The sequence below is a fragment of the Maylandia zebra genome, linkage group LG3, assembly GCF_041146795.1.
Source record: "Maylandia zebra isolate NMK-2024a linkage group LG3, Mzebra_GT3a, whole genome shotgun sequence".
Taxonomy (NCBI): Eukaryota; Metazoa; Chordata; class Actinopteri; order Cichliformes; family Cichlidae; genus Maylandia; species Maylandia zebra.
In genome coordinates, this window is record NC_135169.1 from 38,311,912 (window position 1) to 38,328,831 (window position 16,920).

At 40.5% G+C, this 16,920-nt stretch overlaps 1 protein-coding gene and 1 long non-coding RNA gene across 2 annotated transcripts; both read right to left on the bottom strand.

Moving 5' to 3' along the window:
* Window positions 1–1,199: 1,199 nt before the first annotated feature.
* On the bottom strand, window positions 1,200–2,378 carry LOC101464113 (uncharacterized). The gene is made up of 3 exons (XR_001168018.4): window positions 2,173–2,378; window positions 1,682–1,781; window positions 1,200–1,360 (listed from the first exon to the last, which is right to left on the bottom strand). It is a non-coding gene; the product is annotated as an uncharacterized LOC101464113 (long non-coding RNA).
* Window positions 2,379–4,862: 2,484 nt separating this feature from the next.
* Window positions 4,863–15,693, bottom strand: coro1b (coronin, actin binding protein, 1B). Its single transcript, XM_004571209.4, has 12 exons — window positions 15,533–15,693; window positions 15,253–15,403; window positions 13,231–13,436; window positions 12,913–13,035; window positions 11,117–11,246; window positions 7,774–7,955; window positions 7,544–7,663; window positions 7,304–7,408; window positions 7,054–7,199; window positions 6,859–6,916; window positions 6,436–6,774; window positions 4,863–6,333 (listed from the first exon to the last, which is right to left on the bottom strand). The coding sequence occupies exons 3-12, from the start codon at window positions 13,432–13,434 to the stop codon at window positions 6,211–6,213; spliced, it is 1,530 nt and encodes a 509-aa protein (XP_004571266.1). The 5' UTR covers window positions 13,435–13,436; window positions 15,253–15,403; window positions 15,533–15,693; the 3' UTR covers window positions 4,863–6,210.
* Between the last annotated feature and the right edge of the window lie 1,227 nt (window positions 15,694–16,920).

Sequence of the window (16,920 nt, forward strand, 5' to 3'; positions counted from 1 at the left end):
AGATAACTCTCTTTCAAGCAAGCCTTGCCTCTTTGAATGATCTTAATGTGAAATCATATGCATTCAATCAATAACTTGCCAACAGGGTGTGAGGTGTGATATATATTTATCTGGATTTGTATGTGAGCATTAAAATGTGTCTGTGGGTGGAGCTTTCAGTGGAAAGACTGCTCGGTCTAGCAGGAGCAAACCGTGGTCAAGTACTAACTAACCTTGTCCCTTTCATAGTCTAGCTTGTTTCGTTAAATGAGAGACCCATTGTAACGGATAGCTGCGCATTAATCACCTCACAGTAAACAGGTTCTGGGTCTGAATGTGTGCAGAACTGCTTGTCAGGTTAGCTGGTGGTTTAAAGTTGGATGAACATGTGTCATTGCAATTATTTCATTTTACAAAGGCGCTCCGAAGACATTTTTTAACTCATAAATTTGACTCTCTTATAGTCAAAAAGAGTCAAACCTGTGAACTTTATCCACCGGTTGAAATTCTGCAGTGAAACGGCCGAAAATGATGATCAAATTGCATAAATTAGAAATTTTCAAAATTCTAGAGTGACAAACACGCAATTTTTGGCACTTATATCCACTTTTGAAAGTTTGTTTCAGTCGTTTGCTGCATTACAGTTTGCTTTGGTCCCAAGAACACCAGCTAAGAATCATTCTGACACAACAAACTAAATCTGACAGTTGCGTTGTGGTGCAAATTAAAAAAAGAAATAGCAAGCAAGCAAGATTTACAGCTGCTTTAGGCCTTTTTTCAAACACAAAAGCTGTGTGTTTTTTTCTAACACTGCTTAGCAAAGCTAACTGTCTGCATCATCTTCATATTTCTACATATGACAGCAATATGATTTTTTTTTTTTATCAAACTCTTGGCAAGAAAGTCCTTAACACTGTTTATCACACACACACAAAACAAGCACTTCTAAAAATAGGTACATTTTTAGCTTTAAGAGCAGCTTTCACTGTTTATTTTAGCAAGGGTGTGCCTTATCACTTAAAACAATGCAGTGTGTGCACTTGAGGGAACACAAAAGCAGAAAGCTGTTTCTCTCTTTGCACTTTTAAACAATGGAAACTGAGAGTCTGCCACAGACTTTGTGTAGGGCTTCTGAACTCATTGTCAGTCCACTTTTAACTCGTTGCAATGACACAAATCTGACTTTGCTACAATTAAATGTAATTAAAAATGTGCATTACCTCCTTAGGAAGAAGTTACAGTTGAATTAAAGAAAAGAAATTCCTGGATGGTTTGGAGTCTCAGTTACAGGCTGAACTTTACAGTCACAAACTCCTGGTGCTTTCAAAGCAGCTGTGAACTTGTCATCAGGAGATCCATTGGTGAATTTTATACTCAGGATCTAAACATGAAATTAAAAAAGAGGTAAATTGACAAAGTTAAGGCATGCACAACACTGCACAAAAACGGCAGTGGTACTACTGAAATGACCTATCATCTGAACAGCAAGTGCACAATATTGCACGATTTATGATGAAGCATCACTAATTGTAGCTTTCTAAATCGAGAGGAAACATTGATGCATTGCTCAGCGTTAACCTGAAACTTTTTCTCCATATACAAATGTGTTCTTTGCACATTAAAATTTAGAAAGTTTTTTTTAAAATCAATCTTTACCAAAACATAACACAGGCTCACAGGTTATAGTTATATACATACTCACACTGGAGATGTTACAGGAAGTCTGCCCTTGTTAAACTCTAAATTGTGTTCACTAGGATGACAGGAAGCTTTGCAGACCGCTCAGAGCGTTTGCTGGTTTCCTGTCAAAATGATAATTGAACAGCATCAGTCAGCCCGCCATGGGTGGAAACTTTTTCACTCGGAGTTCATCAGACCGAGAGCCGACATCAACTATTGCAAAATTAATCAAGAACTAAAGCAGGTCCACTTACAAAGAGCAATTAAAGCCAAAATGGATCAGAATAACTGATCTAAGTTGCAAATTATTGCCTGAGGTGCTGTAATTGTACCTCAAATGTAGCTTAGCATAGATTAAATAAATGCTTCAAGTACTTCAAAATCCAAAGTATTAAAAATCACAACAGGGGAAAAGCAGACAAAGCAGTTTCAGTGTAAAAGATGTGCGCAGCAAAAATGAGCTTAAGAGAAAAACAGGAAAGACATTTTTTTTAAAAAACCCGAAAAACTTACCAAAGTTGTGAGTGAGAGATACTGTTTGTGTTGCTGGAGAGCGAAGAATGGCAAAGAGGCTGACTTGTGTCATTTAGGGTGTGTTAGAACGAGTGCGTAGAAAAAGAAGAAGAAGAAAAAAAGTGAGAGAGAGAGACAGCAGGGGGGTGATGCATGACATGTGATGCAGAAAGTGCTCGCTGAAGCCCTCCGAGGAGGTGGTGAGAGCAGAGATTAAAGAGAGACTTTGACGGGGTGTGGTGATGAGCACAGATAAGGAAACACACAATTATTTATGGAAAGAGGAAGGTGCAAATTTGAATTTGTTCCTTGCGAGGTTGACAAGTCACTTGGAAACTGCAGGTGTGAAGTCTGTGAAGTACACGTGCAGAACATGCATGTCTCATTACTTGTTGCACAGGTCTGTGAATGAACTTATATATATAGTTTTCATTTTTTTTTCAGTTGGAAGTTTGTTAATTTGGTTTGGTTTTGCTTTATTGGACATATAAACCAACAAAACAAGTCTGGTGGTGTACATGAACCCGAAGGCAGCCTAAGAGCTAAACCCTGATCTATATTTCTTTTTAATCAACCCCCAAACGAAGGACTTAATTACATATTACAACAGTGATATCTGAACCTATCAAAAGAGTGCATCATGTTCAAAAAGCTGTGCTGAATATGAAACCACTTTGCCACATCCTGTTTTTGCTCCACCAGCCTGCCTTCCACAGCCCCTACACCCAACAAAGACAGCTAAACCAAATCTGTACAGTAATACTGCACTGTACTACACTCTAAAGCCAGCCTACATCTGTTTCCTATTTCACTTTTCTATTATCTTTCTATCTTATTATGCACCTGATATTTTTTGGCCGTTAACCCTGAAAATCCATATCTATACAACTCTAATCATAACTCTGTTGTTTTGGGTTTTTTGAGGGGGAGGTTAAGCACTCTTGTGTTGTTTACATAATTCAGTGATCTACTGTTCTAACCTTGGGTTATTAACACTTTGAGCTGTTGTGTTTCAGAATGGTACTAAAGCTCCACATTGTTACTTTTACGCTGACTTGAGAGGAGGAACTGGGTGGCCTCTTTTTAGGCTTTTGCATGGTTGATTGGGTTTGATTTTCATTCTAAAAAGATCACAGGTTGTTCTGTTATTCTTTTTATTGTTGTTATAAGCCTTTCTAACAAGCCTCCAGCTGCTTTCTAGTACAAATCAGATAAAATGGCCTTTGCTGGGTGTGAGGAATTTTAATTGATCTGACGAGCAGTCAAGTACAACACGTTAAACTGTTTTGTTTGTGTTTTGTGCATCTGCTTAAATGCACAAAGCAGCAGGCGATGGCACGGTTACCAAACCCAAATACCATAGTCTCTTGGCCATTTATTAGGTACACGTCGCTAATACTGGATTGGATCCCCTTTTTGCATTGCGAACTGCTTTAATTCTTCATGGCACATATTCATCAAGGTGCTGGAAACATTCCTCACAGATTTTGGTCCTTGATGTTCATCTTGTGTCAGGGGTGGATCTAGAGAAACCTTCTTAGGATGGCATGAAAATCAAATGGGGTGGCAAAAACACACACACACACACACACACACACACACACACACACACACACACACACACACACACACACACACACACACACGCAGGTGTTACATATGGTTAAAATGATTCAAATGGATGAAGTATACACACCATGGGGTGGCTCATTCACAAACACAAGTCTAACTTAAGTTTCACACATAAAATCTGAAATGACTATGGTGTTGATTTAAAATGTGCTTTGGCACATCACTTGCTACTGACAACAAGAAAAAAAGCCGGTCTGTGCTATGGGTTGAACCATTTGTAAACAGTGGGTGGGAGGGGGGGTAACACTATGCAATATATTCAGTTTTAGAATGTGTATTTCAGGGTTAACTGTAGCTAGGCTCAAAGTGTTAATGCTGTCTTATTTTAATAAACAACACTGTCATATGCAAAACTAGGGTGGCAAGGGATCAGTTTAGGGTGGAACATGCCACCTTGAAACCTTTGAGAACACATCTCAAAGGTGTTCTGTTGAATTGAGATTTAAAGACTGTGGAAGCCATCTGAGTACACTGAACTCACTGTCATGTTCAAGAAACCAGTCTGAGGTCATTTGAGCTTTGTGAAATAGTGCGTTATCCCACTAGGGATAGTGTACTAGGCAGAAGATGGGTGCACTGTAACAATGCCTGGTTGGTGCTAAGGAACCCAAAGTGTGGTAAGAAAATATCCCAAACAGAACTGTTGAAACAAGGGAGCTGTCACGCTGTTTATGCTAAAAGACTAGCATCTGAATGCTGCAGTAGAAATCGAGACTCATAATATCCGGCAACATTTTTCCAGTCTTCTGTCCAACTTTGGTCTGTGTAAGCTGTAAGCCTCAGTTTCCTGTTCTTAGCTGACAGGAAGTGTCACTCAGTGTGGTCTTCTGCTACTATAACCCCCATGTGTTGTGCATTCAGAGACGCTCTCCTGCACACTTTGGTTGCAATGAATAGTAATTTGAGCTACTGTCTGGCCATTCTCCTCTGACATTTTCACCCACAGAACTGCTGCTCACTCAGTATTTTCTCATTTTCAGACCACTCTCTGTTGGTAGAATGTGATCACACATACACACCGTGATCTGACTACTTCATATGAAAAAGGCCAATTCACATAAAGTAAGAATTAATGTTTATTGAACTTTCACAATGTAGTCTGATTAAAACTGCTACTTTTTTTTTTTTTTTTTTTTTTTACAGTCAATGTTACATCAGTGCATAAAGAAATAAATAAAGTAATAAAGGGGTAGTCTTTATGTGGAATGTACCAATGTTATTCTACATTTGTAAGAAGAACAGATTAATAACAGATCAATGCCTCTAAATGTAAATGTCAAATGTAATAGCAAAAAACACAAAACTACACGAATCTAAAAGTGCTTTTTCATCAACACAAATACAAGCGCAAAAACGTAGAAAAGCCTCCACACTTGAACCTTTTTCTTGCTGCTACCAAATCTGGTCTGCAATCCGGAGTAGATTTGGAACAGTGTAGTCAGACTTAGCTGCACGGTCACTGTAGTGTAAGGTTGAATATTTAAAAGAAGAAAAAAAAGGTTCCCGTCCCATGCCCAGTCTGCAGGTCTTTCATATCATTGGAAGCAACAACTACAAAATGTGACATTTGCTGCTCAGATCCTGATTGGTTCTCGAGTGGTCGTGTGACACTGCGGCATTTCCGCGTGCTTCAAAAAGAAAAGAAAAAAAGAAATTCTGTGTTGTGTTTATGACAGGTTACAGTGTAACATAGTGTTATCTTTACGCTGTTCTCGTCTGACAACATGAGGTACAAAATCACAAGTGTCACCTTCTCACTGATTGCAAACACTACACACAGCTACGAATACACATAAATATTCAGCTACGCTCTCATCGGCCATCATTCACACAGCTCTCGCTGCCGAGGACAGTTAACTTTACACGTGGTGTTCTATTATGGAGTAGTAAAACAAAGCACGAGTCACGCAGTGAGATAACAACCGGGGGTTTGATATGAAATCACAGTTTAGCAGCTTAATCTACCTGATTAAATAGCCCTAATGGTTACATTTGTTAGTGCGTCAGAGAGAAAAACGTACAGGAGGTACTTAATAGCTTTGCTATAGACTGTCAGCCTTCGTTAGCTCCAATATAATCCTTTTCAACACAACTTTGTGCGTCAAATTGAGGCAACTGTGCCGATGCAACTCCTTTAGGGTGCTTCGAAATTAAAGCAAAGATCAAAACTGCATTATATGCACCGTCACACAGCGGCAACGATATCCTTTACCCAGTTGTCACCCACATATTGTGGTCTTGGAAACAATAGCTGTAAGCTCCTATTTATTCACAATTAGTTGCTGCTCTACACTACATTCTTCAGCCCACACTGCTTAAGGTACTGTTGACTCTAGTAAGGCTATGGTCTATGGATTTAAGGGGAAAAAAAAAAAGCCATCTGAATGTAGTGAATCTTCCGCTTGCTCATACATCCCCATCTTCAATCCGTGCTAGCTGTCTCTCCAGCAACTCAATTCTCTGATTCTGAGCAAGCACGACGGCCCGCAGAGCTTTCATTTCTGCTAACAGCTCGCTCAACACGTCATCCTGAAAGAAGAGAGAGAGAGAGAGAGAGAGAGAGAGAGAAAAAACAAGTCAAAAATAGCTTCAAAAAATCTTAAATCAGCATCTCACTTGCTGCTGACCGACCTCTCTCTTTGGCCTATCGCCGTTTCCATCCGTCTCCCTCGTGGCCGCTGTCGGCTGTGGCGTCTCTTCTTCTGTCTCCTTGGCGGCAGAGGTAGGTGTGGACGTGGGAGCTGCTACGTTCCCTGCGGAAGGTGGGACGGCCCCGGTCCCAGAGTCCTGAGAGACGAGCTTGGGCTTGCTTCTGAGAGTGTCTCTGTATTTGGATGGAGGAGCTGTGTAGCCACCACTCAGGGAGACCAGCAGCGGTGGCGCGTCCTGCCCCGCGATCCACTCGTCAGCCAGGAGGGCTGGCTCCAGGCCGGCTGTGTCTGGGTAAAGGTCTCCCTGGAACAGATCTGACTGGAGAGGAAATATGGAAACTTCATTAGCTATTAAAAAAAAGCAGTTTATAAAGTCCACTTTTAAAGTATGTGTGTGCCTTACCTTTCTTGGTACAGTCATAGAAATGGGTTCCACCTTCCTCTCATGAAGCTTATAAAACCTGCCGAAAAAGCAAGGACAAAGTCCCGTCTGACGTTATTCTGCATTATTCTTTCCCACTTTTAGGAGACTGGTCAGTTCCTGAAGTAGCTGTGTATTGTAGTTTTTACTAGTTACGGGTACGCATACTGTTCTTACCTGGCAATTTCACACTTATTGACATCCACACCTCTTTTACTCTGAAAGCCTGCACCCCTCTGAGGCTCTTTGCTGCTGTATAAGCTGAGGAAGTGAACGTACGGTGATTCATCAGTCACTTCAAAGTATCGGATGGTGCAGTCCCCCTGAAAGCCATGAGATTAACAACAAAAAAACAAAACAATCACGATGATTGACGCTGCATAGAACAAGCTAAATTTCTATTTGCCACATGATGCCAAGGCTTCACCTTCCCACACAGGTAGACCATGTTTGTGTCGGGGTCATAAAAGGGCAGCAGAACTCCATTACTCGTATCCATTTCCTGTATTACCATTGGCTCTGAGAGGTCTTTCTGTAAGATAAAAGCATTTTCACATCACTAGAATGCCTACTTTAACAATCACACATGTTTTTTGTGTCTCAAACCTTTTCCATGTGTAAAATTCAGTTCACCTGCATTATACCACATGTCTAACAAGAAACTTACAGTATCCCACAAAGCCAGCTGCCTCTCGCTCATACGGCTGAAGCCTGTCGTCAGGATTTTTCCATCAGAGAGGAACACGGCTCTCATGGGCCTGGTACCATCATGGACTTTCTCTCTGACCTAGGAAAGCAGTCACAAGCTGATCACTGACGCGTTATACCAGAAATGAGAGCCGAGCCGTGCTCCACGCTTTGCTCACATCTTCACGGACAGCATGAATGTGAAATCACCTTGAGGACGGCGCCTCTTCGCGGATCGATGACTCGGAGGGCTTTGTCCTTGCAGACGGTACATATCGCACTGCCGTCCTTGTTCCAGCTGACATTGTAGATCAAGTCTGGGTGGGCGTCATCAAGCTGGTACACTAGCTCCCCCGTGCCCACGTTCCACACGCAGATCACATTATCACAGCCTACAGAGAGGGAAAGACAACATCCAAGGAAGAGGGTGTGAAGCCTGAAATTGTACAGGGCAAGGATGTGAGGATAAACAGATGCAGATGTTGCCGATGTTCCTATAAATTCATTTGCTTTTCTTGTTCGTCTTGAGAAAGTGACAGGTTATCGGTGCAGGTGTATTATGAATGCATTATGACTAGGGATGGGTACCGGTATCTGGTGCCATCATCTGACATAAACGGTAGTAACCAGACCGAAAAGCAGCACACATTTCGGTGCTTTATTTCCTGAGCTGTGATACACTTCTAGCCAATCATTTTACGTTTCCGAGAATAGTAGGCGGGCCCAGGTACGTACGTTCCTTTAGAGCAGAGCTACAGATTAAAAATGTCCAAGGCGAAGCGGTCAAAAGTCTGGCTGTACTTCACAGCAAAAGATGCAAACTCAGCAGCAACAAGTGCTTTAAGCTGATACTGTGATACTGTCAAAGGAGGTAACACCTCAAATCTGATGAAACACCTGGTGACGCATAGCGGTTTTTTTAAAAGCCGAGAAATGCGCCGTATTTGATAGCTTGCTGCGAGACCTCACACCGAGCACATCTACTGCGGGTGTGGTGCCTGTTATCGGACCCGGAGCAACATCCCCCAAAAACCCGAAGAGGAGAGTCCTGGCCCCTAGCCCTGCCAGTGTAGCAGAAATGATGACGGATGATGATGGCAGCAGCAGCCGTTCTTCTCTGCGTGAGTAACTTAACGTTGTTTGTGTGTAATTTACGTTGAGTAGGCTAACCACGTTATTACATTAATGCATGTAAGGTGAACTAGCAAACACCGTCGTAGTTACATGCGGCTGTCCTCTTGTTTGATGGCAGATATTCCCTTCACCCTGGCCAAAAAGGCTAAAATGACCAAAGAAAAAGTGGGAAACAGCTAAACATGAGAGGTTTTTGGACAAAGTTTGTGTTTTTTCCATTGTTTAAGCACTGCTTCCAGCCAAGAGTGATACCATATATGCCCCATAGCTGCAGAAAAGGCTAACATTGTTATCTTTTTACAAAAAAAACAGCTGAACATGAGAGGTTTTTGGACCAATTTTGTGTTCTCCATTCTTTAAGCACCGGTTCGAGCACCGTTTAAGCACCGGCACCGTTTCAAAAGTACCAGTTTGGCACCGGTATTGGATAAAACCTAAACGATACCCATCTCTAATTATGACACCATATATCAATATATAATAACAACAGGTTAGGGCGATGCTAAATTGAACAACAGTGTGAATGGATGTCTGTCTCTGTGTTAGCCCTGTGACAGATACTACCTACACACACTACCTCAGTATGTCATTAACTTTATCAAAGTAAATATTGGTAAAGTGAACTCGCGGTGAGACAAGCAAAGAAGCAAAGTATTAACTGATCTGACACATTAAAACTGAATAATAATGACAATACACACACAATAGCACAATGCAGTGAACAAATCCCTTTTGCATCTTTAAAGGAATTCCCCGATAGTTTAAAGTTGCTTAATCGAAACACCATCTGTGCCGTTTTCAGCGTATTGTATCACGGCTCGCTCTGTGATTCCAAACTGGGCTTTTCTGCCTTCTCCCTGATATGTTCTGCATCAAGTCTCAACTTCTAATTACATGTGTCGTACATGGAGTGTGTCCTATAAATGGTTGAATCCGTCTTGCTGGTGTAGTTACTTTTCTCCATCAGTGGCAATGTCACAAACAATCACATCATTTCCTGCCTAATTTTGAACAAGTCATTGTTGTTGATCTTTCACATAAAAGATTCATTTATTTGTGTTGTTAGTTTAAAGAAGATGTAGCTAGAGTGGAAAGACGAGTCGATTCCTTGCACTTCAGGCCAATATTTTAATTGAAATGGAGTGAGAGCAGTGGAGCTGTTTGCTGGGAGTCGATCTGTGACATGATGTCAGTACCTCAATATTCTTTTTTGATTCATTCCCCTTTACAGTACAATTAATGATAGCCTGGTAGCAAATATTGATGTTCATTTAAACAAGCAGTTGCACTTAAACATGTTTCCCCTATCAATGTTATTCAACTGATTGAGTCCTTGCAGTGGATCCCAAAAGGAATATGACAAAGTGAACAATTAACAGAGCCACTTCACTGACACGATCAAGAATCAAATAATTATGATAACTGTACACAGATAACATAATACACTGTATTTGATGCTATATCACGATACCAGCAGTTAATGTGAGTGATTTGAAAGTGTTATATAATTGAATACAATTCTAATCTCACTCCATTATGGAAATTTAGCACAGTATAACTGTGTTGTTGTGTTGCCTTTCTCCTCGCTAACGCTAACTTATACTGAGGAGCAACAACGCCTGCAGAGCTGCTTAAAAAAGCTGGTGGTAAAATAATGCAGCGTGAACAATATGCACTCTTCTCAGTATGCATTAACATAAGTGGGCAGCTTACATTCTTACACTGCCATGAGGATCCCGCAGGCCAAACATTACTTTATGTGCTTGTGCGTATAGTAGTGCCTCCTTTGCGTAGGCTACATTTCCAATGGAAACCAGCTCTGGCAGCTTTTCAGCAAAGTGTAATTATTTTTCAGGTTAATCACATGCTATGAGTTGCCTAGGAGGGAAATCCTACTCCATACTTGTATTATGCAGCAGTATTTGAACTGGCTGTCACTGAACACCAACATAGTAAGACAGGAGCTGCTCCTCAACTCTCACTGTTTACAAATGGACGGGTGTATGTCACTTTTATCTGGATAATGAGGAATGTTTAGCACGGGGAAGCTACGCCTCGAGTTTCACTGTCACCATATTTGGAGTTTGTTAAAAGGTAAAATGATCCCTGGATGTTTATTACAAGGCAAAGGTTACCTTAATTCACCATATAAAACTCAAGTACAATACATTTCCAGTGTGCAAACACAAGCCCTTTGTTTTAGTTCACTTTTTTATGGAAATATATGTAAAGCAACATACAAACTACACCAGCCTGCTTCCACAGTGGCGCAGTTTAATGTTTAGACCATGTTCTCTACACAACACACTTAAAAAACACACCAGTCATAGCCAGTTATCACTGTTATTTTCCACAGATGTGAACCATGTTTGGTTATAGGAGAACAATGGGAGCACTACAATGCTACAGATGGTCCTACCTGCAGTTAGGAGGATATTGAAGGCAGTTGGGTGCCAAGCCAGGAGTCCCACTCGTTTACTGTGTCCCTCAAGGGTCACAGTGGCATCAGTCATTGGACTTGTGAGCCCACCATCTGGGATCTGCCACACCTTCAACATAAAGCAGACATATATATGTGTGTCGTATAATTTTTACAGTTTTCCTGACATATTATTAACCTTACTGCTATCAGAGCCTTCATTCCCCTCACCATCTCCCTCCTAAACAGTTGAACTGTCACACTGCTAGACAGCAACAGCAATTTATGCACACTCTGTGGTATCATTTCTGCAATCCTGCATTTTCTGTATATAAGATTTAGATTGGTTATTTTATTGCCAGTTTATACATATATGTATGTGTATATATAGACAGACAGACAGACAGATAGACAGATAGACAGATAGACAGATAGACAGATTAGTGCTGTCAGCGTTAATCTCGTTAAAATGACTGTAACGTCACAACCGCAATAACGTGGCAAATCTCTGTTAGCGAGTGCATTGGGCTGCATGGCGCTAACACGTTAACAATCTAGCCGTGCTAACGTGTTGACGCCATGCAGCCCCACGCACACGGCAATCCGTGCTAACTCGCTAATGTCATTTTAACAAGAATAACGCAGACAGCACTTGGAGTACATCATCATTTCTTCATCCAAATTTACTCAATACCACATTTATTTTTACCTGTTAAATATAAAGCTACAGCCAAGACATGATTGGCTTTGTTTAATAGTAAGGCTGTTAGAAGGAAAAAAACAGCCAGCTAAGCTAGTCCTGCACAATACACCTTTTAAAAGATTAAAAAAGCTCTGACATTTTAGGAAGTGACCTTTGAAGTAGCTCCATAGCGTAATTTGCTACGTTTGGTCAGAGCTAGCCTAGCTACTACCCAATTATCGATATCAACTAAATATGCATTTAGGTTCTCTTTCAACATTTCAGATTTTTATTAGTTAATATATATTTGTATTTTTTTAAAACAGTATCTATATCCCAGTATAGCTTTTTAGTAGTATCAAAAGTGATTTACTTTCTGTTAAAAAATGGTAAGGTGTGCCTGAAGAAAAGACTATGGGTGCTCGTCAATCATTTATCTGGAATCAGTGACATTCTTTTAACCCCCCTCCTCGCCCAGCCGTGTCTAACAGCTGAGGAATGCCAACTTGTTTCACAGAGACCTCGCCGTAAGTTTACACAGCTGTGATCAGAGAAACAATATTACCTACACCTAAAAAATGCTGCAAACCAAGCACGCACCCCTGGCAGTCGTCTCCTTCAGCTGAACAATCACTGTTTAAAAAAAAAAAAAGCTCTGGAATTTCTTGGATGACTTGACAAAGCACCTAAAGTGTTGATCCAGGCTCCAACCTAACCTCAGAAATGACACGACCTCTGTCCCCACACCACATACTACAGGAAACCCTCATATGTTTTGTATTCACACCAGCACTGGCATTATGGACGGACCCAGGGCACCAAAGACCTCTCAACTGAATTCTACTGACATAATTTTACAATTAGAAGTAAAATTAAGTCATACAATATGATAAAGAAAGTGTTAAATACACAATGTTAATTATTATAGTAGTTTGAAGCACACTCAAGGTCTGCACCCTGAAGTCTGATGTGTTTTCATTAGCAGCAGAAGAAGGACCAACACAGCTTTAGTGGGTTAAGGTTGTGGCGGGTTTGATGCCTACGGACGTCAGATTACAGATAACTTGACCACAAACCACCAGCACAGAACTTCTACAAGGTTTGAAAATTTTACCTTCACCGTGCAATCTTCTGAGGCACTTGCAATGACATTGTCATCATGAGGACTCCACTGGATGTCCAACACTGGTGCTGCATGACCACAGACTGTGGGACAGGACTGGTCGATTCTTCCACTCTGTAGAGAAAAACAGAGTGTTTCAACCATTAATGCATTATCCAGTCCTGCTAATGGTCTCGTAAGTGTAGAAAGTACTTTAGTCAGGCATGCAGCAGGCTGTTAAAAAGTTGGTGACATAATGCTTTTAGTAGGAGAGTGGAAGAAACATCGATCTACTGTTTATCTGATACTCTGTAATGTAGGAGACTGAACCTTGCTGACTGGAACCACGAGGAAGGCCCCTCCTCCACCCGCTTCAATGATAACAGCAATGAATTTGGGGTTGACTGCACAGAGTGGACTGTCCCACGTCACCCGGGACACTCTGACATCATCGATGCAGTGCTCGGCTTTCCACGCCTGGGCGAAAACATGGCGGAATTTGCTCTGCCTGACCACACCTCGCCGGAAAGACATACCTGAGGAGATTAAGATTACACAGAGGAACAGTTACAATTCAGCAACCTTAAATGGACAGATGCTGCTGAATGACAGTAAATTATTAACTCATCAGCTGAAAAGTAAAAAGCTTCTGTCAGCAAACAGTAATCAAATAAGCAGGATAATTATTAACCAAACAGCCAATAAGCTTGAAAAATAAATTCTGGTTTAATCATTTGGACTGTGAAAAAAAAAGATATTTTCCCCAGTAAAATATGGCTAAAATGAAATATTGTAACCTTTTAAAATGGACTATATCTTATTTAAAATGCATGTTAACTAAAACAAGCAACAATACATGTCTTCTTTATCTACTCAGATCTCCATTTTTCAGTATATTTTATGACGGAAAATAGACCTTGACTGTTACAGGATTTTTAAGAACGATACACATACCGATAATATTATTGGTCCTTGATAAGTTCACGATAGTTTAAAAATATTCTTTTGTATATAGTCAGTAAGTACTTTACCGTTTTTGTGTTTTCACTTCTAGTTAAGCTGTAGAGTGCCCACTGGTGGACAAAATAGGCAACATCAGCACTCATAGCACAGTTGAAGGGTGTTTCTCTCATCTCTTCTTTACTTTTTAAATTTTCATTTATGGCCTGATATAAATGTTGATACTGATATATCAGCAAATATCTGATATCAGCTCTCAGCAATATATAATTAAGCTCCAGTGAAAATAATAAGAATTTGCCATATTTAGGACAATTAAATGGACAATTATAACACCCCACTGTATACCTCCGAAAATATAATGCTGTTATATGCATATTGCATATTTAATTGTCTGCATATATCATATATATTTTATTCTGTATATATGGTATTTATTTACTGTCGTCTGCTTGGCTCTCTTTTTGCACAAATGTGGGACAAGTACTACAACTAATGAATGTGCAATGACAATAAAGTGTTAAAACTTAAAAATAAAGATCCTGTTCTTTTAAGTTGAGTGTCACATAACAAAACAGATTCTTTTTGTTTTTATGAGTTACCAAGAAACACTTAGTTACACTTTCCCACTTGGGATGGGGAAAATATTTGGAATTGCATAGAAATAAAAACTGGCTGAGTATGCATGCTTTATTAAAACTGTAGTCTTAGTCTTTTGAATCCCCAAACTCTGCACTAATGCTGCTAATGTTGCTGTACAGCTGGTTTAGTAAATCCTCACCATCTTCATATGGTCAGTGAAAAAAACAAGCAAACAAAAAGAAGGGGCAGCCAGGACAGCGGACAAATTCTTTCATACTGGGAGCCTGCCCTGAAAAGTACAGTCAGGCTTCAGTGGACAAAAGGGCATGATCCGCCTGAAACCAAAACATGCCGTGCAGGGAGGAGAAGGGGGTTGGGCAGTCATAGCTGCTGTGAGAGGAGGCAGTAACTCTATATGCCATATACCAATGGTCAAAGCAAACGGCATATCAGCAGGTATGAAGCCTACAGAGGGCTCCAGCGTGAGGATAAAACCGCCCCAAATCCAGTTCGCTGGATTCCACTACGTCCAGTCTGCGTTTAAACCTGTGTTATTAAACAGCGCGATCTTACTGCACGATAATGTTCATTTCTATATATACCCATTTAGTAAATATGCTGCATCCTTGCACCATTTCTCTATGTGTTCCCATTGTCTGCTCACAATAGGAGGTGAGGAGACAGCAGTTGTTTTTTTCTTCTTTTTTTGCAAAGAAACAAATGCAGACATGAGCAACAAAGGACCCGTTTTAGATAGTCCCACAATGACACATCTCGCGTTATTATTTTCCAGTCCAAAAGCGCACATACCTGCGGTTTTTGAGAGACCTCTCTTAATTGGAAGAAGGATCACCAAAGACTCGGGCGTGACAAGAAGAGGCCAATAAAATAATCCGCCGCCAACAGCAGTAACTTAATCCTCTCCTGTGTCCAGACAAGCGTTCACGTAGATTGCGCAGACCTATAACAAAAACGTGCTCATTAGAGGGGGGCAAATCCGATTTATTTATTTATTTATTAACCCAATTCTCAGCTGTCTTCTCGTTAGTTTGCTAGGAATTGCGCCTGTCTGCTGTGGCAGAGGTCTAACCTGACAGAGCATGTCCCGCGCTAATAAAGCCACGCTAAAAAGAGCCCGGCTGCCGGTGATGGTGGAGGGAGAGATGCGGACACCGCTTGTCCCCGTCTCCCTTTACAAACGACTGTTTTGAAGCGACGACTCGAGCAGAATCCCAGACACTTCCGCTCAAGGCAGGATGTGTCAAAGACACGCAGGAGTAAAGAGAGATATCCTCCGTCTACGTCTACATTCCCGTCGGCCAGACCGGATATGTACTACATAGACCTAAAAACGGAAAACAGACCGCTATTACGGGTACGCTGTTAGCTCAAACTATCAGCAAACCTCAATTGAAGCCATTAGCATTTAAGCACTTAACTTTTAATTAGGGCTTTAAATGTGGAGTAATATATCAATTTTGGGGTTTCAAAACCTAATCGACTGTTTCTCGGAGGATTTATGCGTGTTCCCAAACTGATATCTGAACTCAAATTTAGATGAAGATGATTTGAAATGATAATGATGACAATTAACAATTTTAAAACCTTTTGCTGACATCCGGTCTTTTAAAAAATCGTTATACGCAGAGGGTTTTTTAAATAGTCTTTGTGCTCACTACTCAGAGCTGTGTCCCGTGTTGTGGTAGCACCTTATAATACAGTGCAATTGTAATACAATATGGCGTAATTTCCAAATCTTTGTCATTATTCTAAATTTAAAGTGTAAGGGCTAATGTACAGAAAAATGAGAGAGTAAGAACTTGAAGTTTTAAAGGAAATGTGCATTTATTTATTCATCCTAACCCCCCCTTTACATTGCAATTGCCCATTATACACATATATACTGTACATACTGGAATACACTTATTGTATTCCGCTTATTCTTGGCTTATTAATATTATTTTATTTGTATTTTTAGCTGAACATTATTCAGAAAGATATATTTAAAAGATTATTGGAGTATAATTAAAGTATAATGTCTTAAGTCAATTAAAACAAATGTAAGGAGCACTAAGGTGTTGAATAAAATGTCAAAGAAATAAATTCATGATTTATTTGTTCCATCAATTAAATATACATTTTCCCACTCATTCCCAGACAGGACTTATAACACATTCTACTAACATCCAAGCTGCACATGAGACCTATCACACCAAAGGTGTGAGCAAATAGCGCTACACTGCAAACCCAATCTAGAGATACTGCAATCAATTTACCTATGGGCATGCACTGCAAACAATTTGGACCTCTGCACAGCTGGGAAGCAGCGCTATGACCTGCAACCTGGGTTTATAAAGGAAGTGGCACAAACAAATAAACGGAAAAAAAGAAAAAGAGAGAGGTTAGTTCGTCCTTACAAGACTCACTCTCAATCATTCATAACAGCCCTTACGGCTGGACGGACTAACCAATACAAAG